This window comes from Canis lupus, chromosome 20 (genome assembly GCF_003254725.2).
Source record: "Canis lupus dingo isolate Sandy chromosome 20, ASM325472v2, whole genome shotgun sequence".
NCBI lineage: Eukaryota > Metazoa > Chordata > Mammalia > Carnivora > Canidae > Canis > Canis lupus.
This window is the reverse complement of record NC_064262.1, coordinates 47088784-47115038: the sequence shown is the minus strand read 5'-3', so window position 1 is coordinate 47115038 and position 26255 is coordinate 47088784. Positions and strand designations below refer to the sequence as shown.

General features: G+C 44.2%; 2 protein-coding genes across 2 annotated transcripts in view; one reads left to right on the top strand and one right to left on the bottom strand.

Annotated features, from left to right (window-relative positions):
* Window positions 1-10592, bottom strand: part of BRD4 (bromodomain containing 4) — a 93946-nt gene extending 83354 nt beyond the window's left edge. Inside the window, exons 1-2 of the mRNA XM_035702495.2 lie at window positions 10524-10592; window positions 818-957 (exon numbers count right to left, since the gene is read on the bottom strand). The gene's annotated coding sequence lies outside the window, so the exon portion shown is untranslated. The remainder of the gene's footprint in view (window positions 1-817; window positions 958-10523) is intronic.
* On the top strand, window positions 10591-15248 carry LOC125753165 (translation initiation factor IF-2-like). The gene is made up of 4 exons (XM_049098214.1): window positions 10591-10606; window positions 10703-10881; window positions 11006-11586; window positions 15007-15248. Exons 1-4 carry the CDS (start codon window positions 10591-10593, stop codon window positions 15074-15076), a joined length of 846 nt encoding a protein of 281 aa, XP_048954171.1. The 3' UTR covers window positions 15077-15248.
* The last annotated feature ends 11007 nt before the right edge of the window (window positions 15249-26255 follow it).

Genomic DNA, 26255 nt, shown 5'->3' with positions numbered 1-26255 from the left:
TGGGAAAGAGGGGTGCACTGGGGATCTTGGGCCGGTTTGTGCCATTGCTGACACTCACGCTGACAGCTCTATAAAACCCTCTGGAGGATTTCACAAGGACAATCCAAAATGGGCACTCCACACTGTTTTCATGTTATACATTTGTAAATGTCCGCAAAAACAGTCTGCGTGCAAAAAGAAAAGTCTTCAAAACCACCAAGAGCCTTTTAATTAATATAATGATAAACTTCTCGTTCTCAAAGTAAAATCCAGGAAATTTATTTTAGTACATGCTCCTTAGAAGGACTTTACGTTTCCGAGAACCATCTCCCCAACTGTTCAATGTTAAGGCGTATACATTTTTTCTGGAGAAAGGACCCATAGCATTCATCACATTCTCAAGGGGACCCTCTGACCTCCCCTCATGTTAAGGGAAGCTCTAGTGAGAAGGAGGGCTGGTCTCATCCTTGGCCACTGGATCCTCAATTATTCGGAGCCCCCCAAAGGACTGAATAAATCCAACAGCAAGAACTGTAGGAAAATGATTACTCTAGCAGTCCTTAACACTTGTTTTTGATTATGGAAATCTGAGTAGGCTTTCTGTAATACTAGAGGAATGTCAAGCAGCAGACTTTACAAGAACTTAAGTACAGAAACAGCTTAGCAAATGGCAAAATTACAACTGTAGTTTTCACAGGCATGGACGAAAGATGAACCCAGTCTACTGAAAAGTTCTCCATTACAATTTCATTCATGCAAGCATTTACTGAAATTTATCTACCTGGTTCCCTTTCCAAGTTGTGCCCTGTGCTTCCTCGATGTTATAAACCCATCTTACCCCTGTGCTTCCTCAGGGCTGCTTTTCTGGTCAAACTGAACCCTGTCCTCACTGGTGACCTGAGTCCTCTCATCTCCCTCAAAGAGATTTGGCTTGACTTCTCTCACAGGTCCCACAGCAGCTCCCTCTGTACCCGGTACCTGGTAAAAAAAAAAAAAACTCTTTCATTTAATCCTCTACCAAAGGATTTGGAATACATAATCCCTAAGCATCTTCACTTTACCCTTTTCTTGTGTTACTCATCCTAAGCTAATTTTAATTCTGTTTTTTTTTTTTTTAAGATTTTATTTATTTATTCATGAGAGACAGAGGGAGAGAGGCAGACACAAGCAGAGGGAGAAGCAGGCTCCACGCAGGGAGTCCCATGTGGCACTCGATCCTGGGTCTCCAGGATCAGGCCCTGGGCTGAAGGCGGCGCTAAACCGCTGAGCCACCCGGGCTGCCCTAATTCTGGTTTATGACTTAGTATGGAAAATTAGCTTCCCTTTCAGCCATCCAAAATTTCTTGCTTCCAATTAGGGGGCACACTACTTCTAGTGCAAAAAACAGACTGCTCTGGGCATGTGGATGGCTTAATGGCTGAGGGTCTGCCTTTGGCTCAGGTCATGCGGGGTACTGGGATCCAGTCCCACATCAGGCTCCCCATGGGGAGCCTGCTTCTCCCTCGGCCGGTCTCTGCCTCTCTCATAAATAAAATCTTAAAAAAAAAAAAAAAAAAAAAAAAAAAAGACTGCTTAACTATTCCATCTAGCTGCTGGAGCTACTACTTGACGTGAGCAAGTGGAGGACAGAGATGGGCTACAGGTGCCATGTTTGAGGCAAGGTAGTTTGACATTCCCATTCTGCACATGGTAGGTGACGGGCAATGATCCAAGGCAGAGTCTCCTGCCATCAGACAGCACTACTGGGGAAAACTCAATCTTGACCTTGAGATCAGTGTATGAGAGACAGGTAACAAGATCTGATGTTCCTGCTTGAGCCCTTAGATTCAGCTAGCTGTGCCTGAGACACCGACTTCTTATCACATAAGCCAACAGAGTTCCCTTTTGACAGTTTCACGTTTATTATTTGTAAGAGACCCAACCAATAAAATAATTTCCAAAAAAAAGAGAAAGAAAGATATCTTAAATAAAAAGTTGGAAGGACGGTTTCTGAGAATAAAGGACAGGTAGTTTGCCTCACACACTTGAAGAGACAAAAGGCCCAAATGGAGTCACTTGTGCTAAGCCCCACAGTCACCAAACTGAGACTTAATACCTAATTATAGTTTCAACTTCTCCAAGGAGTGGAATTTTAAACCAGTCAATCTGGAATTACCTGGTCAGCACCAGTGAGGTAATCTGCCCAAATGACGACAGACCCCAGCCCCTAAAGGAAGGTGACCTTTCCTAAAACAATCTACTCTTTGCTGTTTACAACTTCCTCATCCCCCACCCCCCCTCCCCAATAAAAACTTTCCATTTTATACAGCTCTTTGGAAATCCTTTCTATTTACTAAGTGAGATGCTACCCTATTCATGAATCATTGAAAAAAGTCAACTAAGATCTTTAAAATTCACTTGAACTTTTTTTAATACACACACAACACTCTCATATACTTGTTTTGCCTGTTGCAGACTACTGACAACCTTCAAAGCTATATGCTTCAACTCTCCCACCCACTCTACCTCCTACAGAGTGCTTAGCAAGCAGTGGGTACAATCCAAGTCACCTACTTCTAGAAAGCATATGCAGGAGTCACCCTCAGACAAGTGAGGAAGAAACAGATTGTAAAAGGGTTAAAAGAAGAAACTACCATCAAAGTTCCCACAGTTATAAGTGAGTGGTACCTAAAACAATGTTATTTCACACAGTTCTGACAGGACCCACAATTAAGATACAGGTTTTATCACGTACACAGCAATACATAAAATAAAGGCTTATGAAATACTCTTCAGGGATCCCTGGGTGGCTCAGCGGTTTGGTGCCTGCCTTTGGCCCAGGGCACGATCCTGGAGTCCCGGGATTGAGTCCCACGTGGGGCTCCTGGCATGGAACATGCTTCTCCCTCCTCCTGTGTCTCTGCCTATCATAAATAAATAAATAAATAAATAAATAAATAAATAAATAAATAAATAAATAAATCTTTAAAAAAATACTCTTCAATGTGTAACACTCTTTTATATTTCCTTTCTTCCCCTTAAACAATGACTGCAGCCCTTTACCTCACATCATTACCCTCAGTTTGGAAGGGGAAAAAGAAAACAGATATAAAACAAGAATGACTTTCTTTTAAAATCGAGACTCTGGTCAAAGTTCTCTGGAGCCCAAACTTACTACCCTACTACCCCTTTTTACATATGAGAAACTGAGGCTTGAGAGGGTATGTGACTGGTCCAACGCAAGTACAGTGTGTTCTCATGCATGCACGTACTGTGTGTACATACATGTACACACACACACATAGCATTGGCACATTCCACACTCCATGCAACTCTCCTGTTTCAACCCTCAGTTTAACAATTTGCTCCCACCAAATAGAGGTTTCCTCAAAAACAATGGAAAAGGGACGCCTGGGTGGCTCAGCGGTTGGGCGCCTGCCTTCGGTCCAGGTTGTAGTCCTGGGATCCAGGATCGAGTCCCACTTCAGGCTCCCTGCATGGAGCCTGCTTCCCCTTCTGCCTGTGTCTCTGCCTCTCTCTCTCTCTCTGAATAAATAAAATCTTAAAAAAAAAAAAAAAAAAAAGGAAACGGTTTCAAGTGTAAAATCCCCAGACTGATCTCATTCTCTTCCTTTTTTTCTTAAAACCCAAAACAGGGACGCCTGGGTGGCTCAGCGGTTGAGCATCTGCCTTCGGCCCAGGGTGTGAGCCTGGAGTCCCGGGATCCAGTCCTGCATTGGGATCCCTGCATGGAGCCCGCTTCTCCCTCTGCCTGTGTCTCTGCCTTTCTGTATGTCTCTCATGAACAAATAAAAATCTTAAAGCAAAACAAAACCACAAAACAATCTCAAAGGCCAATTTGTCCATAGATGTGTATGTGTTATTGCGTGGCATAGGACAAGTGGGGACATTGGCCACACACAAGAGCATAGGAATTACTAATTCCTGTTTCTGGAAATTGCATAATACAAATCCCAACACCTCTTCTCTGGCACTGCTTCCACAATGTGTCAGGGCCTCTTGACAGCTACAAGGAACAAATAAGAACTTTCAGCATTAAATGGAACCAAGACAAGGAAGGTGACCAAATGCAGAGTAGGGTCTGGACAGCTTTTCTCAAAGCCCTTCAGGCAGAGCAAAGCAAGCACTCCCTTCAGACCCCACTCAATACAACTACATTACAGATGTGAGCCCTCCCTCCACCTTCTGACCACCTGCCAATGCTCAGGTATACAGATCCCACTTTACAGATATGGGAACTGAGGTTTAGAAAAATTATGTAAATCAAGTTAGGTCAAGAGCAGAAGTGGGTAGGGCTGGGACTGAACCGTGACAGTGGACTCCACAGTTCTCCCTCTCCAGTGAAACAGCTCCAACCAAGCCTACTCTCCACAGCCCAAAGACCTAGTACTCCGACATCGGGCAGAAGCAGCCAATAATTGTCAAGGAAAAAAAAAAAAAATCACAGAAAAATAGCCTATACTTAGGATGAACTAAAAAAAAAAAAAAAAAAAGTCTAGGTATGTCACAGATCAAAAAGAATAAATGGCATATACGTTGAAGCACTCTTAATTTGCAGTTAAATGCTTAGCTTTGGCTGATATCTGAAATAAAAATTTTTCTCCAATTGAATTTAACACAACAAAAAACAACCCATATGACACTGGATCTTGATAGTCCCTGGTAATGGTGACTGACATCAACTTGTTAGCCTGGTCAACAAGGCCCAAAGTCTAATCATTAGCAGGACCTCAGTCTCCCAACCAGGAAAGTGGAGTTATCCCATCCAGCTGACTGCCTCTCTTGCAGGGAAAGGCTGACTTGTGACCCAAACCTTCCTGGAGACCAGAATCCTGCCATGCTCAGATGTCAACACAATTCAAATTAGGGCCAAAAGAGGCAAAGAAGGTAGGGAGAGATGCTGTGCTTGTAACTCTAGAAAAACTTTGCCCAACTGGCACCCTAACCATCACCTTTTATTCAGATAACCAAGTTTTAATGAAATAGAAAACTTCCATTTTAGGCCCAAAAATATACCAGGTCACCTTTCCCTGCTAGATCATTTCCCCAAACTCTGCAGCCAACATCCCAGAGTGGATGTTCCCAGAGCCACTGAATTTTCCCTGATCCTATTACCATAAATTTTAATCTCGGTATCAGATAAAAACAAATCCTCACTTAAAAAAAACACCACCACCCTAATCCCCACTTTAAATCACTCCCTCCATTGGTCTCCATGCACCATTCACTTGGAAGGAACACACAACATTGGGGGAGGAGGGGTTCTAGAAGGCACCTGGTTGACCTTGGTGTCACCTGGTGACATGATTTCTAGGAGTACCAGCTGATGCAGCTTCCTGGCCTCTTCCCACTTCAATTCTTTACCCTGGGCAATGACAGCAATTAAGTAGCTAACCTTGAGAAGGTATTGCCTCATTTTGCCCTCAGCTGGAAAAAAAAAGAAAAGAAATTTGTGGGAGGTTGAAAAACAGGCTGAAAGCCACACAGGTGGCAGCAGGGCCAAGACTCAAACTGGAGTCTGTCTCACACTGGTAGTATTAGTCTTTGGAGCTGGCTAACAAAAATGAGACAGGATTAGATGCCAGGGGGCTGCATGAGCCGTCCCCAGAGCATTCAGATAACACTGGGCTCCTATCACAGGATTGGGAATTCTGAGACTTGATTTCAGGAAACAAAGTCCAACTATGGCAGGATAGAGTATAGAGAGGTCAAAGAGCAAGATGTCGAGACACATTTGCTTCTCAGAAGCCCTCAGAACACACTCAAGAGGACATTTTGTTTTTACCCAATTGCTTTTTATGGGGGCAAAAATGCTAAAAGAAAAACCCTCACTCTTACAAACAACACTATCAACTATAACTGGAGAAATGGACATTCTTGGAACTTTTCTGGAAAACTAATTTATCAAGGTTTAAAAAATGCACACCCTCTGATCTAGTGATTCCCTCTCTAAACATGAAAAAAGAACACTTGATGGGGATCCCTGGGTGGCTCAGTGGTTTAGCGTCCGCCTTCGGCCCAGGGCATGATCCAGCCAACCCACCCCACGTCGGGCTCCCTGCATAGAGCCCGCTTCTCCCTCTGTCTGTGTCTCTGCCTCTCTGTCTCTCATGAATAAATAAAATCTTAAAAAAAGAGAACTTGAAAATTGTGTCCAAAAATAGAATTATAGCACATTCATATGGTAGAATATTAGGCAACTATTTAAATAGGGCATCTTGGAAGTGTTCACAATGCAGGATTTTTTTTAAAGAGTATAATCTAATTTTGTTACTCATAAATAGAAAAAAATGGAACACGAATGAGATTAAGGGATAGTTTTTGACACTTCACATTATGTTAACATTGTTATTTTTCAAATTATTTCAAATGACCATGAACTGCTTTAGCTTAAAGGAGAGAGAGAGAGAAAAAAAAAGGCCCTTACAGTCTCATTTTCAAATGATGGTGGACCAATCAGTGCTATTCCCCTTCAGGGATCAGTCAAGAATGGGACAGATGGCTGTTTGCCCTAACTTTGACACTGGACTTCATCTATTTCTTTAGAAATGGGATATATCCCATGATTTAAACTGGGACGTGTGGGTGCAGTTTAATGAGTTGTAGCCTGCTTAAACTAAAAAAGAAAATTAAAGGTTTTAATAATAACCCTTTACAACAGTAAAAGTTTGTGGAGTGCATATTCCAGAAGGGTTTCTGTGCATTACCAGCATTTCAAACTGTTCTCTAGGAATGTACAATTTTTAAAAAATAAGCTGGGATCAAATCACACAGACTGCACTACAGGCAACATACTGGCATCCTTGCACTTCCATTTCCTCATTTTTTAAAATGGTACACCCACAGATCAGCAAGCTTTTCTTTTAACCCCTTGTGAAAGCACCAGAAATCAAGGCACTTAAAAAGTCATTGCACATCCTCAAATAGCTACCTACCATGACCCAGCAATTCCACTAAATATCTATCTACTCACGAGTAAAGATCTGTACAAAAAAAACGTGTACGTGAATGTTCACAGTGGCCAAAGTGGAAACACCCCAAATATCCACCAACCAATGAATGGATAAAGTGTAATGTGTTCACATAATGGAATATCATTCAGTCATAAAAAGAATGAAGTACTGATTCATACTATAGCAAAAACCTTGAAAACATACTGAAAGATATCAGATATAAAAAGCTATATATTGCATAATTCCTGAAATACCCAGAAAAGACAAATTTATAGTGACAGAGAATAGACTGGTGGTTGCCAGGCCTTGCGGGGGGCGGGGGGTAGGGGGGGTGGGTACAGAGAGTGGCTATAAAGGGGTTTATTTTTGTATGAATGTGAATGTCCTAACATTGGTTGTGGTGATGACTGCACAACTCTGAATATACTACAAACTACTAAATTATACACTTTAAACTGGGGAACTGCATTGTGTGTGAATTCTATCTTGATAAAACTGTTACTTCTTTAAAGAAGAATATTTGAGGAAACACCTGAGTGGCTCAGTCAGTTAAGTGTCCGTCGGACTTCAGCTCAGGTCATACATGATCTCATGGTTCTGGGATCAAGCCCTGCCATCAGACTCCTTCCTAAGTGGGGAATCTAGTCTACATGTCCCTCCCCTCTCACCTTCACTCATTCTCTCAAATAAAATCTTAAATGTATATATATATTTTATTATTTTAACAGTGTAATGCCCCAAGTTATACACAATTTGTATTCAGTACATATTTAGAAATAGATATGTTAGTAAAGAACAAACTCACCAAAGAAAAGTGACATGCAAATACCTTTTTATCTTCCTTTTGCACATAGTTAAAAGCTCGGGTACTAATCGCTGAAATTGGGCAATCACATACACACGAAACCCGAATATTAAAAAGAAAACGCTCAATGCTAAAAAAAAGTTTTTATTGACAAGATTAGATTCACATTTAGAAGTGCTGCCCATACATGTTTATTACCCACTTCATCTCCCTCTTAAAATACTTTTCCCAGGCCAGTATTGAACCATAGCCCAAACCCACTCACCACATTTCAAACTAAGTGGGAAATGTACAGTAGACAGTGCACAGAAGCAACTGCATGCCACATTGCCAGGACTATAAATAAGTTCATTCCAATTTCTGGACTTTAGCATCCTAGTTAAAATTCACATTACTTGTAAATCACTACGAACCAATTATGTCCCCTCCTAACAATTTAAGGGGAATTATTTGCATTTGGTATTAGGGACATGCCAAATTCCTCCTGTACAATTATCTCTCCAGTTTGTTCACTCAAAGAATATTTAAGGTACTCTTCTGGGATGTAACAATTAAAATAAGCAAAACCAAGCAAACATAATCCTGCCTGCATGGAACTTACATTCCACTAAAACAAACAAGAAAATTAAAATTTTATTTTTTACAAACTCATGACTTATGAATTTAAAATGAACTATCAGCACCTGCAAAGAATCCCATTTTTCACTTTGCAAACAAGCAATCTTTGCTAACACCAGAAGTTACAAAGACTTATGAAATATTAGTAGCAGTTTCCAATAGCAAACTTTTCTTTCCTTTTTATACACTTCCCAGGAACATGAAGACAAACATGATCTACCAGTTTATTAAGAATCAGAAATGAAATACTTTACAACTGTGACAGATGACAGTGGGTTGTCAAAAGATTTAACAGCCCAGAATCTGTAAATCATTTAAGTACCAAATGGTTTTGCTTTAAATTAAGAACAAGGACTCCAACCTCCTTCCAAATCTGTAAATCTCAAGTCATTCAATAACCTGAATTGTGTAACAGAAAAATATCGCATCCTCCCAACCTCCAAGAACAAAAGTGCAATTTAGTACAAAGATCACAACTGGCTCAAAAAGGTAACTTTTGGAAACAAAGTCTAAATTCCTTTAAGCAATTCAATAATTTAGTGGAAATTTTACAAAGTGGCCAATAATTATCTTGCAATTCTTTGGTAATTTTTTTTTTCTACCACCATCCAAGCTAAGGGGAAGCTAGCCATACTGACACTCTAAACAGCCAACCTATCCTTAAAATATAGTCACTTTCAAGTTCCAACTTTTCATTTGTAGGCAGAGCTCCGTATCTTTAACAAATTAGCTGGGGCTGAATTCTATCTAAAAACACACAGGTGGGCTCATCTTCCAGTTAAGACCAAAGTAAAGTGATCTTATTAAGAGATTTACTCCACAGCTTGAGCCCGTAGATACTGTTTTCTACTAAAGACAGAAGTATGGTGGATAACTGGGGAGAAATGCATTTTGTTTCAGGTCATGCTCTTCCTTCTATAGTCAACAGAAACCGTCTGAGAGGTTTATCTTCCCCAGGTTGAAGTTTTGGGGGAAAACCGGTTGGTTATCTATTACACCTTGAAAATAGATAATCCCCATCCAAATTAAACCAAAAAGAATGCTTTATTAAATTACTGGCAAGGTCATAAAACAGATTTTACCATCCAAAGTCTACCTGGTATTGAAAATACATTCATAAATCCTGCCGAGTATCGCTTTCTCTAGCACTTCCAAACTACAAATTCTAAGGACTCACAACTTAAGGAACTTGACAGCCCCATTCATAAAAATATCCCAACCATGATTACAGCACGAAAGAGCCACTGGCTTAGAGGTGCACTGAGACTCGCTCTCTGTAAACACAGACAAGTAGAGCCCTCTCAGAGGGAAGCAAAAACACGTCAATTCTCACAAAACACAAACTCCAAGAGGTCACTTCTTGCATCCAACACACATATAAATGAACCCAAAGACCAGGGCCATAAACCCCACCAGGTTGCAGAAAACATTAAATGAGTAAACAAATTAGAATAACATTTAAAAAAAAAAAAAAAACAACGCGTGGTCTTCAGTAAATGGGAGGTCAGCCACTCAGCGAAAGCACATGACTCATCCACGGGCCTGAATATAAGTATTCACACTGTCCACTACACCAAAGTGGGATTTCCCATTTTCGTCCAAGGCCGGGCCTTGGGGGCAGCTCAGTTGGGTAAAGTTGTGCTGTTTCCGTGGGGAGGGGAGGGAGAAGAGGGGGGTGTCATTTTATTTCGCTGAATCACAACTCCCCCACATCCCCACCCCAAACCACCACCCCGCACAACACCGCGAACAGACGAGGCCGTGGCAAGGACGCCAGCGAGCACCGACCGAGCAAAACAAAGCGCCCGGCGCAGGGCTGCCAGGTTGGGAGTGGGTGGGCAGAGGGGGTCAGATTCGCCCCCACACAGCACCGCTCCCACCCCCGGGAGTGTCTCCGGGCAGGCGTGCGGCGGCAGCCTCCTCCCTCCGCCCGGGGACCAGCCCCAGTCTCCGCAGAGCTCCGGGGACCGCCGGGAAGGCGAGGAAATGGGGGCGGGGGCGCGCTGCCCCAATCCGGGCAGGACGACCCAGGCGCGGGGCGGGGGGAGGGGGGCGCGCTAAGCCCAGCCCACGTGAGCGTCGAGCGTCTGGGCCGGGGCCGAGCCAGCCCCCGGGACCGCGGTCGGGGACAGCGGCGCCCGCGGCCACCACGCCGGGCCCGGACTTACCGGGGCCGGGCGCGCCGCGAGCCCCGCGGCGGCCGCTTCCTCCTCCTCCTCCTCCTCACTTGACAAAATGGCGGCGGCAGGAAGTGCCGGGCGCCTCGGCCCGCCCCCCGCCCGCCCCCGGCCACCCGCCCCGCCGCGGCGCCCGCGCCCCCCGCCCGCGCCCCCGCCCCGCCGGCCAGCCCAAGCCGGGGAGCGGCGGCGCCAACCGCCGGGCACCCGCGAGCGCCCCGGCCGCTCCGACGCCAACGGCGCAGGCCGCCCCGGCCCGGCGCAAGCGGCACGGCGCGCGGACGCGGGAGGCCCGCAGGCCCGAGCCCGCGTCGCCCCGGCCTCCCCGCCCCCGCGCCGCGCCGATGGCGTAGGTGCTGGCGCACCGGCCCCATTACGCAATGCAGGTTACGCGGGCCGCGCCGCGGGCCCCCGCCGGCCGCCCCGCGCCGCCCGCCGCCCCGAAGGGCACTGGTCCTCACCTGAGACGCTAGGCCGCACGCCACCCCCGCCGGCCGCCGGCCGCCGCCGCCGCCCCCTCCTCTCCGGGCTGCCTGCGCGGCGCCGGGGCCCGCCCGCCGCGCCCGCCGCTCCGCCGCGCTCACAGGCCCCGCTCGCCTGCGGGCACTGCCGGCAGCCGCCGCCGCCGCAGCCACCGCTTCGGCTCCTCGGCTGCGGGAGAGCAGAACAAACAGCCCTGCCGCCGCCGCCGCCGCCGCCGCCAGCGCACTGACGTCACCGCGTACGCTGCGCGCGCGGCCCCGCGCCGCCGCCCGGCGTGCGCGCCCCGCGACCGCGCCCGGCGCCTGGGAGCTGCGGAGAGCTGCTCGCCGGCGCGAGGTGAGTGGGGGAAGCCCTGGGCGACGGAGAGCTCGCCGAGACCTGGCCGGCCCAGGTGGGGGTGCCTGCGGACGGCGGGGCGTGACCCTGCGGGCCACGGGAGGGGCCGAAGGGGAGACGTTCCGGCGGGAGGCTGGGACGGGGGGGAGCGTCCAGGATTTAAGAAGGGTCCGCTGATGAGACCCGCAGCGAGAGGGAGGAAGGCGACGAGCGACGGCAGAGGCGAGCCCCCCAGGTGGGCAGGTGGCGGGCTGCTGCGGGAGGCGGGGACGCTTCGGCCGGCGAGCTGCGCTGGGGCGCCTGGCGGGGGCGGGGGCGGGGGCGGCGGGGCGCCGGGCCGCGGCGGCGTGGGAGTCAGCCCGCCTGCTGCTGGGAGGCGGGGGCTGCAGGTGCTGGGCCACGAGTCCGCGAGACACGGCCGGGGCCGGCGGGGGGGCGGGGGGCGTTAAGGCTCAGGTCGCTGGCAGTTTATTTTTTATTTTTTTAGACATTTCATTTATTTATTCACGAGAGACACAGAAACCCAGGCAGAGGGAGAAGCAGGCTCCACGCAGGGAGCCCGTCGTGGGACTCGATCCCGGGTCTCCAGGATCAGGCCCCGGGCTGAAGGCGGCGCTAAACCGCTGAGCCACCCGGCCTGCCCCTCGCTTGCAGTTTAAAATGATGATTCTGGGCGCCTGGCTGGGTCAGGGGGGGAAGACCTCGTGACTCTGGATCGCAGGGTCGTGGGTTCGAGCCCTGTGTTGAGCCGAGAGCTTACTTTAAAAAAAAAATTTTTTTTTAATTAAAAAAGGATTCCGTTAGATGTTTCAAACGGGGAAACAAAATTTTATTTTCCTTTTCACTCTTATCTTCACTCTTTTAGCACTTTTTTTTTTTTTTTTTGCTTTAAAGATTTGGAGCAGCCCGGGTGGCTCGGCGGTTTAGCGCCGCCTTCAGCCCAGGGCCTGATCCTGGAGTCCCGGGATCGAGTCCCACGTCGGGCTCCCTACATGGAGCCTGCTTCTCCCTCTGCCTGTGTCTCTGCCTCTCTCTCTGTCTCTCTCTCTCTCTCTGTGTGTGTGTGTCTCTCTCTCAGGAATAAATAAATAAAATCTTAGAAAAAAAAAAAAAGAATGTGACCTCACTTAAAAATGAGCTTTATGGGGATGCCTGGGTGGCTCAGCGGTTGAGTTCTTCTTTCGGCTCAGGGTCTAATCCTGGAGTCCCGGGATTGAGTCCCACGTCGGGCTCCCTGCATGGAGCCTGCTTCTCCCTCTGCCTGTGTCTCTGCCTCTCTCTCTGTGTCTCTCATGAATAAATAAATAAAATATTTTTTAAAACAAAGATTTTATTTATTTTGAGAGCGAGCGAGAGAACATGAGCAGGAGGAGGCGTGCAGAGAAATGGAGAAGGAGAATCCCAAGCTGATGCCCCACCCAGCCCAGAGCCTCCATGCAGGGCTCTATCTCACAACCCTAAGACGAAATCAGAAGTCCCGTTCTCAACCACCAGAGCCACCCAAAACCCCCACTTTTAGTACTTTTAGCCCCATCTTTTAGAAATCACAAATTCTGTTCCTCTAAAAAGTCTAGGTTATTTTAAAAAGTCCCCAATGGCCCCTTCTTCCAAAATATATCACTACACTCGGATAGTAGTCAAATAGTTCTGTCTGTATCATGGTATTTGCTCAGGCTTGAAAGGCAATCATAAATCACTGATGGGTCCTGGGCAAAGTAAAGACTTAAGTTTATCTGTTATTTTAGCAAAGCATAACAAGTGCGAGAAATAAAGGAAGTGATTGTAATTGGTTCATTAATCAATTTCCTTCTAATTATGTATTACAGAATATTGGGATTTCTGAATATCTTCTGGTTTCTTATTTTGCATACTCAGCAATTTGTGGAAGATGATCAGAAATGGAAAAAGAATAGAAAAGTACACAGGGCTGGGATCCCTGGGTGGCGCAGAGGTTTGGCGCCTGCCTTTGGCCCAGGGCGCGATCCTGGAGACCCGGGATCGAATCCCACGTCAGGCTCCCGGTGCATGGAGCCTGCTTCTCCCTCTGCCTGTGTCTCTGCCTCTCTCTCTCTCTCTCTGTGTGACTGTCATAAATAAATAAAAAAAATATTATTAAAAAAAAAAAGTACACAGGGCTATGTAAATATGGAATAACAATTTTTTTCTTTTTTAAGAAAACCAGAATGTATCCATTTTAAGTTGTCCTTCCCATGTTTGTCTTGTATTATATACTTAATTTATTGTTGTAGCTGATAATATTTTTGGAAGTAATTTGGAGCTGCCAGGTTGCAAGTTGTTTTACTTGAATCACATTTCATTTAAACAAAACTAACATCCAGCTTGATTTACTGGCCCCAAGTGCAGGGCTTTCAGCTATTACTAGAAGTCAAATCCAACCTGAAGAGAATATGCAAAAAAAAAAAAAAAAAAAGAGAATATGCAGACTGTAAAGGCAGTTCCAAAAGCTGTTTCCAAAAATCTTTTAGGACAACAATGTCCTGTTCTTCTTGTCTTCCGTAGTGCAGACCCTAACTCCTTACAGCTGAAACTCAGAAAATGTTTATCCCATTGAATCAGTTTAATAAAAAGTCTTGTCTTTTTATTGTTTTTGTTTTAAAGATTTTAATTATTTATTCATGAGAGACACAGAAAGAGGCAGAGACACAGGCAGAGGGAGAAGCAGGCTCCCTGCAGGGAGCCCCACATGGGACTCCATCCCAGGTCTCCAGGACCACCGCTGAGCCACCTGGGCTGCCCAAGTTTTTTTGTTTTTTTGTTTTTTTTTTTAAAGATTTTATTTATTTATTCATGAGAGACACGGAGAGAGAGAGAGAGAGGCAGAGACACAGGCAGAGGGAGAAGCAGGCTCCACACAGGGAGCCCGATGTGGGACTCGATCCCGGGACTCCAGGATCACACCCCCGGGCAAAGGCAGGAGCCAAACCACTGAGCCACCCAGGGATTCCAGTTTTGTTTTTTTAATGATTCACATAATCTCTCTCTCTCTTCTTATTACTGTATTTGCAATACTAAAAATCAGAAGAGATCAATAAAAATTTGTTTTAATATTTTATTTATTTATTTATTCATGAGAGAGAGAGAGAGAGAGAGAGGCAGAGACATAGGCAGAGGGAGAAGCAGGCTCCCTGCAGGGAGCCCTATGTGGGACTCGATCCCAGGACTGCAGGATCACTCCCTGGGCAGGCGCTAAACCGCTGAGCCACCCGGGCTGCCCAAAGATGTCAGGGACCCAGGGATCCCCCGAGATCAATAAAAATATTAAGGAATGAGACATAAGTACATACTAATTTTCTGAATGGCTTTAAATATGCGTTATTTGGGGGATCCCTGGGTGGCTCAGCACTTTATGTCTGTCTTTGGCCCAGGGCCTGATCCTGGAGTCCAGGGATCGAGTTCCTCATCCGGCTCCTTGCATGGAGCCTGCTTCTCCCTCTGCCTGTCTGTCTGTCTGTCTGTCTGTCTCTCTCTCTCTCCCTGCCCCCTGTCTCTCATGAATAAATAAAATATTAAAAACAAATAAATAAAGATGCATTACTCATTGTAAATAATACATGAAACCATTCTAACTGAACAATACAAAAGAATACAGAGGTAAAATAAAGTATCCCTCTTATCTCTTCCCCTCTCTTCCCAGAGTAACCAATGATGTCACTTCAATGTGTTTTAGACCTATGCCGTCTGGTAGGACCACACGTGGCTACTGAGTGCTTGAAATGTAGCTGGCCCAAATTGAGATGTGCTGTAAGTGTAAAATACACATTACATTTCAAAGATTTAATAGGAAAAAATGTAAAATATCGTATTTTTTTTGTATTGATCACATGTTGAAATAATGTTTTGTATATTGGGTTAAATAAAATATATTATTAAATTTAATTTTGCCTGTTTTTTTCTTTTTAATGTAGACTACTAGAAAATATAAAATCACATATACAGCTTGCAACATATTTCTATCGAACAGTACTGGTCTGGATTTTTTTTAATTGTTTTATTTATTTTTTTATTATTTTTTAAAGATTTTATTTATTTATTCTTCAGAGACACGCACAGAGAGAGAGGCAGAGACATAGGCAGAGGGGGAAGCAGGCTCCATACAGTAAGCCTGATGTGGGACTCAATCCCGGGTCTCCAGGATCATATCCCTGGCTGCAGGCGGCGCTAAACCGCTGCACCACTGGGGCTGCCCTGGATTTTTTTTTTTTTTTTTTAATTTATGACAACATTTTATTTTATTTTTTACCTAAGCTCTATGGCCAACATGGGGCTTAAACTCAACCCCAAGATCAAGAGTTGTAATGCTCTACCAACTGAGCCAGCCAAAGGTCTCTTGGTCCTTTTTTTTTTTTTTTTTTTTTTTAAGTATAGTTGACACAAAATGTTATATTAGTTTCAGGTGTACAACATAATGATTCCACAACTCTATACACTGTCTAGACTTTTCTATGCATCAATATGTATCCATAGAAATAGTTGTTATAAAACAAAAGGAATCATTCTGTGCTTGTTAATTTGTAGCATTCTTTTTTTCATTTAATACATCTTAGAAGAGGGCAGGTGGCAACCCGGGTGGCTCAGCGGTTTAGCGCCTGCCTTCAGCCCAGGGTGTGATCCTGGAGTCCCAGGATCAAGTCCCACCACCGGCTCCCTGTGTGGAGCCTGCTTCTCCTTCTGCCTGTGTCTCTGCCTCTTTCTCTCTCCCTGTGTCTCTCATGAGTAAATAAATAAAATCTTAAAAAAAATACATCTTAGAAGGCATTCTACATGAGCTCTGCTAGTAGGAAGATGATAACTCCAAATGACATACAGTATGTTATCTGGTAGGAGTAGATCATAATTTACTTAACCATTCCCCTATATTGAACATTTAATACATTTCTAGTTTTTCCATCATTAATAGTATTACAATGGACAGCCTATACATTTACCATTTTCCTTTCATACTTGTCAGCATTTTTCCAGGTTAAAAACATCTGGGGCACCTGGCTGGCTCAGTGGGTGAAGCATGCAACTCTTAATCTCAGGATTGTGGGCTCACACACACATGGGGGGTAGAGATCACTTTTTTAAAAATCTTTTTAAAAATTAGTGTTTTCAGGGATCCCTGGGTGGCGCAGCGGTTTGGCGCCTGCCTTTGGCCCAGGGCGCGATCCTGGAGACCCGGGATCGAATCCCACATCGGGCTCCTGGTGCATGGAGCCTGCTTCTCCCTCTACCTGTGTCTCTGCGCCTCTCTCTCTCTCTCTGTGAGACTATCATAAATAAATAAAAATTAAAAAAATTAAAAAAAAAATTAGTGTTTTCGGGAATCCCTGGGTGGCGCAGCGGTTTGGCGCCTGCCTTTGGCCCAGGGCGCGATTCTGGAGACCCGGGATCGAATCCCACATCGGGCTCCCGGTGCATGGAGCCTGCTTCTCCCTCTGCCTATGTCTCTGTCTCTCTCTCTCTCTGTGACTATCATAAATAAATAAAAAATTTTTAAAAATTTAAAAAAAATAAAAATTAGTGTTTTCTTAAAAGCAAAGATAAATTTATAAAAGATGAGTTTTGGAAAAGCTGGAGGTGTTTGATTTGTTATGGCCTGAATCCATGCTCACTTTGGTTTTTTTTAAAAGATTTTATTTGTATATATTTACTTAAAATTTTTAAAAATTTTATTTATTAATGAGAGACACAGAAGCAGAGACCTAGGCAGAGGGAGAAGCAGGCTCCTCGCAGGAGCCTGATGCAGGACTCGATCCCGGATTCCAGGATCACGACCTGAGCTGAAGGCAGCCACCCAACCGCTGAGCAACCCAGGTGTCCCCCCCCCCCCCCGAAAAAAAAATCATTAAAAAAATAAATAAAATGATTGAATCAAATGATGAGCAGTAGATGAGCACTCCCACTATTATTCTTTGACCTCCAGATTCCTTCTGGAGCAGTTTTATTCTATGTGCAACATCTGCATTTTCTTTCCACTTTCAAACTTTTCTTTAATCACTTTTTTTTTTTTTAATTGCAATTATATGGCTCTTCACACTAGGTCTTCCAGTATCATTATTTTGAGTGATAGTGAATGTTTGTTAAGCGCTCCAAAACCAAAAAACACAGCAAAATAAAAATGAACATAATAGCAGAGACTAAAAATTACCCTTAGGACTATCCTGCACCTGTTTGTGGCTGCCAGAATTGCAGTATTCTACTCTGAAGCTTATTTTTGTTTCCAACTAGTTTATGAGTTAAAACCTGGCAAGCATAATGGTGCATGTCATTACACATTTGTCATAACTCAGAACAGGGGCTCCTGTGTAGCTCAGTTGGTTAAGCATCTGCCTTGGGCTCAGATCGTGATCCCAGGGTCCCGGAATTGAACCCCACATGAGGCTCCATGCTCAGCTCCCTGCTTCTTCTCCCTCTGCCCCACCCGTGCTCACTCTCTCAAATAAATAAATAAAATCTTAAAAAACCAACCCATAGAATATAAAACACAAAGAGTGAGCCCTAACATAAACTATAGGCTTTAGTTAATAATCACATATCCATGTTGGCTTATCAACTGTAACAAATGTACTGCACTATGCATACTAATAATGGGGGAAGTGGATAGGGGAAGTAAGGGAGTATATGGGAACTCTGTACTTTCCACTCAATTTAAACATAAATCTAAAACTGCTAAAAACAAAAGAATTAACAAAAAATGCAAGCAGGATAGCTTCTTATTATGGTAAGGAAGTTTCCATTTTCTACATTTGAGAGTCTAGAGCAGGGATCAGCAAACTAATGCCTGTGGGACAAATCTAGACTGCTCTCTGTATATGTACAGTCTTCCAGCAAAGAGTGGTATATATGGCATAAATAATTTATCACATATTCATATAATACATATATATTTATATATAAATAATAATTAATATAAATAAATATATACAGGGGCACCTGGGTGGCTCAGTGGTTGAGCATCTGCCTCCGGCTCAGGTTGTAATCCCAGGGTCCTGGGACCGAGTCCCGCAACAGGCTCCTGCAAGGAGCCTGCTTCTCCCTCTGCCTGTGTCTCTGCCCCACTCTCTCTCTCTCTCTCTCATGAATAAATAAATAAATCTTAAAAAAAAAAGATTTTTTTTTTTTTGGTTCAGTCATTTAGAAAACAGTTTAGCCTTATCTGGTGAAGTTGAAGCTGTGCATACTCTGGTCCACTAGTTCCAGTCCCTTGGAAACTTGCTGATCTGCTGAAGAAGGTTTGGAACAGCTCTGCTCAGAAGATCCCACCCTGAAGACAAGCCAAATGTTCCCCCACAGCAAGATGGATGGATTGTGTATATATATATATATATATATATATATATATATATATATGAAATATTATACATAATATAATGAAAATGAACTAACCACAACCACATGGGACAACATGGATGAATTTTGCAAACTGTGGAATCAAAGAAGCAAGGCCTATGAGCATATATGACGATTCCATTGCTATGTTGATTTTTAAAACAGAAATAGACTGAAGTTTTTAGGGAAATGAAACAATAAAAACCATCACCAGTGGTTGCCTGAGAGGGTGACCAGGAAGGGATGAGGGGGTGGGTGGGCAGGGCTACTATTTTAATGTGGTTCAAGGGCAGCCCAGGTGGCTTAAGGATTTAGGGCCGCCTTCAGTCCAGGGCCTGATTCTGGAGTTCCAGGAATGAGTCCCACATCGGGCTCCCTGTGTGGAGCCTGCTTCTCCCTCTGCCTGTGTCTCTGCCTCTCTCTCATGAATAAATAAATAAAGTCTTTAAAAAAAATTAATGTGATTCAAAACAAAACAAAAAAACAGCATATCTGGGCAGCCCTGGTGGCTCAGCAGTTTAGCACCGCCTTCAGCCCAGGGCGTGATCCTGGAGACCTGGGATCAAGTCTCACATCGGGCTCCCTGCATGGAGCCTGCTTCTCCCTCTGCCTGTGTCTCTGCCTCTCTCTCTGTGTCTCATGAATAAATAAATAAAATCTTTAAAAAAAAAAAAAAAACAGCATATCTACTTTTTTTTTTTTTTTTTAATAAACTAGGGCCAACATGGGGCTTGAACTCAAAACCCTGAGATCATGACCTGAGCTGAAACCAAGAGTCAGACATTTAACAGACTAAGGCACCAGGTGCTCCTGTGTTAACATTTTTAAAGGAAAGAATGAATGACATCTATAAAGAAAACTGGGGGCAGCCTGGGTGGCTCAGCGGTTTAGCACCTGCCTTCAGCCCAGGGCCTGATCCTGGAGTCCTGGGATCGAGTCCCACGTTGGGCTCCCTGCATGGAGCCTGCTTCTGCTTCTCCCTCTGCCTGTGTCTCTGCCTCTCTCTCTGTGTCTCTCATGAATAAATAAAATCTTAAAAAAAAAAAAAAAAAAAAAAAGACAGGTATTCTAAAGCTTAGAGGCTGCTAAAAGTGTTGCTGGTCAAATTTTGATCATCAGCCCCTGACAGTTCCAAGAGTTCAAGGTCTTGTAGAATCATGGCATCAGAATGAGTGGCAGCGAGCCAAGTGAGGCTGCTCCAGCTGCTAAAAACACTGTCTTTGATATTTGCTGAGTAAGGAAGTTTTCTTGCCTTGACCAATTTTCACCATAGTTGAAAACAGGCTATTGTGGGGGAAAGATGCCTGATAAAATTTATTTTAGCAGGGGCTCCATGGGTAGGCCTGTTGTTTTTCTTTTAAGATTATTTATTCATTCGTTCATTCTGAAGAGACAGAGACAGAGAGGTGGAGACATAGGCAGATGGAGAAGCAGGCTCCTCAAGGGGAGCCCCATATGGGACTTGATCCCGGAACTCTGGGACCACACCCTGAGCCGAAGGCAAACGCTCAACTACTGAGCCACCCAGGTGTCCCTGAGTAGGCCTGTTTTAAAGCTTTGTATGAGAGCAGCCCGGGTGGCTCAGTGGTTTAGTGCCGCCTTCAGCCCAGCGCCTATTCCTGGAGACCTGGGATTGAGTCCCATGTTGGGCTCCCTGTATGGAGCCTGCTTCTCCCGCCACCTGTGTCTCTGCCTCTCTGTGTCTCTCATTAATAAATAAAATCTTTTTTTTTTTAGTAAATAAAATCTTTAAAAAAAATAAAAATAAAGCTTTGTATGAATAACCTCAGCAGTGTAAGTACATGTCAGAACTGAAAGCCTACATCTCTTTTGTTCCTTTCATCTTCAAGAGAAATGGGCTGATAAAGCAGACACTTGGAATCTAATAGAAGAGCATCTAGGGGCACCTGGGTGGCTCAGTCAATTGGGTGTCTGCCTTCGGCTTGGGTCATGATTACAGGGTCCTGGGTTTGAGCCCTGAGTCAGGTTCCCGCTCAGTGGGGAGCCTGCTTCTCCCTCTCCCACTGGAGCTCTCTCTCTCTCACTCATTCTCTCTCAAATAAAAAAAATCTTAAAAAAAAAAAATCTTTGGGACACCTGGGTGGCTCAGTCAGTTAAGCGTCTGTCTTAAGCTCAGGTTATGATCCCAGGGTCCTGGGATCAAGCCCCATGTTGAGATCCTTGCAGTGGGGAGTCTGCTTCTCCCTCTCCTGCTGTGCTTCCCCCTGATTGTGCTCATGTTCTCTGTCTCTGTCTCTGTCTCTGTCTCTCTGTCAATGAATGAATGAAATCTAAAAAAAAAAAAAAAAAAAAAAAGGCACCTATATCTAGAATTGTATTATGTGATAGGCAATTTTCAAAGATGGCCCCCAGTGATTCTCCACCTTGTGATAGTCACACCCTTTTGTGATCTCTTTTTGAGAGTGGACTAGACCTAGCGATTTGCTGGTAATGAAGAGATTCTGTCAAAAGTGGTGGAATGTCACTTTCATGATCAGGTTACAGAAGACTGACTTTCATCTAGCTGGACTCTCTTTTGCCTTTTCAGCTTGCACACTTTTAAGATTTTATTTATTTATTCGAGAGAGAAAGAGAGAGAGAGAGGCAGAGACACAGGCAGAGGGAGAAGTAGGCTCCATGCAGGGAGCCCGATGTGGGACTTGATCCCAGGTCTCCAGGATCATGGCCCAGGGTGAAGGCGGTGCTAAACCGCTGAGCCACCTGGGCTGCCCTCAGCTTGCACACTTTGATGAAGCGCTGTCAGGTATGAGAGGCCCATGTGACAAGGGGCTGAAAGTGACTTCTGGTCAATAGCAAGGAGCCAAAACCCTCAGTCCAATGGCTACAAAGAACTTAGTTCTGCTAACCACCACATGGGCAACATTGAAAAGATATCCTTCCATAGTCAAGCCTTCACATGAGACCACAGCCTTGGCCAACAGTTTGCAGCCCTATAATTACAACTAAGGACTCAGCTAAGCCACACCAAGATTCCTAACCACCAGAAATTGTGAAATAATAAACATTTAATTTTAAGCCACTAACTTTTGGAGCAATTAGTTATGCAGCAATAGATAACTCATACATCCTGGGACCAAATCTCCTCTTTCCTTAGGAAAGACACACTTCAGCCTTAGCAGGATTGATAAATGTTGGCAAGAAAATTCTTCCTTCTCCCAGAGTATTCCCTTAGCTTCATCTGGTTTTGCCATTGTTGAGCAAGTGTATTTCAAACATGGGAAAATTGTTGTAGTTTTACCTCATTTGAGACAACCAATATTGTCATTCTCATTGTCCTCCAATGAGAAGAAATTAGAGATTTATTGTCTCTCTAAGGAAGCTACATTTTTTCTTGTGGGGACCATTGTAGTAGACACTTGATTCTGAAATTAACCTAAAGTTAGTCTTTGACCCTTGGGGGTTGTCTAAAGGGGAATTCTCTTAGAGATAATTTTGTGGCAGCACATAAAGGGAACTTTGTGATGCATATGTGATCTCCCTATCTTCGCTATTTAGTGAAATGCTCCCAAATCTTTTTTTTTTTTTTTTAAAGATTCTGTTTATTTATTCATGAGAGACAGAGAGGGAGAAAGGCCGAGACACAGGCAGAGGGAGAAGCAGGCTCCATGCAGGGAGCCCGACATGGGACTCAATCCCCGTCTCCAGAATCACGCCCTGGGCCGAAGGTGGCGCCAAACCACTGAGCCTCCCCAGCTGCCCCAGCTCCCAAATCTTTGTAGTCATTGGAGAAGCTAAAATTCCTGAGCATTTCCCATGAGGCAGGTTGAGGATTTGTTCTCATGGATATCTATGGGGAGGTTACTGAACAAAATCTTTTTTTTTGGGGGGGGGGAGAATATAATTTCAATTTAATTAATTAATTAATTTATGATAGTCACACAGAGAGAGAGAGAGAGAGGCAGAGACACAGGCAGAGGGAGAAGCAGGCTCCATGCACCGGGAGCCCGATGTGGGACTCAATCCCGGGTCGCCAGGATCGCGCCCTGGGCCAAAGGCAGGCGCCAAACCGCTGCGCCACCCAGGGATCCCTGAACAAAATCTTGATATGTGCACCCAGAATCCTGAGACAAGCAGGCACTAAGTACCCATCTTGTTGACCTGTGACTCATAAACGTAGATCCTGGGACACCTGAGAGGGGCAGTAGGAAAGAGAATCCCAAGCAGGCTCCAAGCCCAGTGCAGAGCCCAACATGGGGCTCAATCCCATGACCCTAAGATCATGATCTGAGCCAAAGTCAAGAGTTGGACTCTTAACCAACTGAGCCACTTAAGTGCCTCAAGAAGCAGTATATTTCTATATACTAGCAATGAAAAAATCCAAAAATGAAATTAAGAAAACCACTCCAGGGGCACCTGGGTGGCCTAGTCAGTTAAGTATCTGCCTTTGGCTCAGGTCATGATCCCAGGGTCCTGGGCTTGAGCCCCGCATCAGGCTCCCTGCTCAGCAGGGAGTCTGCTTCTCCCTCTCCCTCTGTGCACTTGCACTCTCTCTCTCAAGTAAATAAAATCTTTTAAAAAGAAAGAAAGAAAACCACCCCATTTACAATAGCATCAAAGAATAAAATACTTAGGAATAAATTTAACCAAAGAAAGATAGAAGTTATACACTGCAAAACACTACTTCCAGAAATTAAAGTAGACCTAAATAAGTGGAAAGATGTTAATATTCATGAATTGGAAGTGTAAAGTGTAAAGATTAAGAGTGTAAAGATGGCAATATTCCCCAAATTGATTTATAGATTTAAAGTAATTCTACCAGAATACCAGCTGGCTTCTTTGTAGAAATTGATAAACTGACTCTTAAATTAATACTCAAGGGAAATATAAATAAATAAATAAATAGGGATCCCTGGGTGGCGCAGCGGTTTAGCGCCTGCCTTTGGCCCAGGGCACGATCCTGGAGACCCAGGATCGAATCCCACGTCAGGCTCCCGGTGCATGGAGCCTGCTTCTCCATCTGCCTGTGTCTCTGCCTCTCTCTCTCTCTCTCACTGTGTGCCTATCATAAATAAATAAAATTTAAAAAAAAAAAAAAAAAATAATAAATAAATAAATAAATAAATAAATAAATAAATAAATAAATAAAAAACTCAAGGGACCCAGAATAACCAAAAGAACCTTGAAAAAGACAAAAAAAGTTGGAGGATTAACAGTTCCTGATTCCAAATCATTATACAAAGCTCCAGTGTGATACTGACATAAGGATAGATATATGGGAATAATAGAATCAAATTGAGTGTCCAGAAATAAACCCACATAGCTATAGTCAACTGAACTTAGACAACGGTGCCAAGACCATTCAGTGGAAAGAACAGCCTGGGTTTTTTTTGTTTTTTGTTTTTTGTTTTAGATTTTATTTGAGAGAGTGAGCAAGCAAGAGAGAGCATGAGCAGGGTGAAGGGCAGAAGGAGAAACACACTCTCCACTGAGCAGGGAAGCCTGATGCAGGGCTCCATCCGAGGACTCTGGAATCGTGACCTGAATCTAAGGCTGATGCCTAACTGAGCCACCCAGACACCCCAAGAACAGCCTCTTTAACAAATGGTGCTGGGACACCCAGATATTCACATGGAATATGATGAAGTTGGACCCTTACATCACACTGTGCACAAGTATTAGGACAAAATGGATCGTAGACCTAAATGCAACAGCTAAAACCATAAAACTCTCAGAAGAAAATGTAGGGGTACATTCTAGTGGCCTTAGATTTGGCCATGATTTCTTCCATATGATGCCAAAACTACAAGCAAAGCAACAAAAAATAATTGGACTTGATCAGAAACAAAACAATTTTTGCATCAAAGGGCACTACTAAGAGAATGAAGAGTCCAGAATGTAAAAAAAAAAAAATACATATATATATATCTGTAAATCATACCTGCTAGGTGTCTATATGCAGAATATATCAACGACTCTTACAACTTAACAAAAGGGCAACTCAACTTAAAAGTAGGCAAAGAGGGGCACCTGGGTGGCTCAGTTGGTTAAGCGTCCAACTCTTTTTTTTTTTTTTTAAGCGTCCAACTCTTGATTTTGGCTCAGGTCACGATCTCAGTGTCATGGGATTGAACCTGCATCAAGCTTCTATGCTGGGTGTGGAGCCTGCTTGGGATTCTCTTTCTCCTTCTCCCTCTGCCACTACTGCCAAGCCCGTCACTCTCTCTCAAAAAAAAAAAAAAAAAAAAAAGGTGAAGAACTTGAATAGACGTTTCTCCAAATGTAAACAAATGACCAAGTACATGAAGGAATGTCCAACATCATTAGTCATCAGGGAAATACAAATCAAAATGACAATAAGATACCATTTCACATGTACTAGGATGGCTGGAATTAGGGGAAAAAATGAAATATTGGTAAGGATGTGAAGAAACTGGAACTCTTGTATATTTCTGTTGGAAATGTAAAAATGGTGCAGCTACTGTGGAAAAAGATTTGGTGGTTCCTTGAAAAATTAACCATAGAATTACCATATGACATAATGCCACTCCTAGATATATATTCAAAAGAATTAACAACAGGTACTCAGATACTTGTTCAAGAATGTTCCTTTTTTTATTTTTTAAAGATTTTATTTATTATTCATTTTATTTAATTATTTAGATAGATAGATAAAGAGGCAGAGACACAGGCAGAGGGAGAAGCAGGCTCCATGCAGGGAGCCCGAAGCGGGACTCGATCCCAGGTCTCCAGGATCATGCCCAGGGCTGAAGGCAGCGCTAACCCACTAAGCCACCCAGGGATCCCCTCAAGAATGTTCCTAACAGTACTATTCACAATGGTCAAAACATGGAAACTAAGGATGCCTGGGTGGTTTAGCGCCTTTGGCCCAGGGCATGATCCTGGAGACCCAGGGTTGAGCCCCACGTCGGGCGGGCTCCCTGCATGGGGCCTGCTTCTCCCTCTGCCTGTGTCTCTGCCTCTCTCTCTCTCTCATGAATAAATAAATAGAATCTTTAAAAAAAAAAAAAAAAAAAAAAAGCATGAGCAGGGTGAGGGGCCAAGGGAGAAGCAGACTCCTTGCTGAGCAGGGAGCTCAATGCCAGAACCCCGGGATCACGACCCCAGCCAAACACAGATGCTTTACAGATTGGACCACCCAGGTGCTGGATTGTCCACTTGAAAATGGTTAATGGAGGGGCACCTGGGTGGCTCAGTCCGTGAAGCATGCATGGGACTCTTGATCTTGGGGTTGTCAGTTTGATCCCTACATTCGGTGTAGATGCTACTTAAAAGTCTTAAAAACATTTAAAAGATAAAATGGTGAATGGCTTATTTTATGTGAATTTTACCTCTGAATCCAATGTTGGGCTCATCAAATCACTTTTTTCAATAGTGCCAAATGTTTACTCATTCAATTCTGATACCCAACCCTGTGAGAGTGGATTGCCCCCTAGCTCACCACGTTGTCTAATTTATCTATATAAATTAAAGTATACCTGCATCAGATAGTGTTTTGAGAAGGGTAGCGGTATGGGGGCTCTAAGTCTGCTTGTTGAAAACCAACCTCATTGGCCTCAGTGTCCTTATAAAAGATAAGTGGCCCAATATATA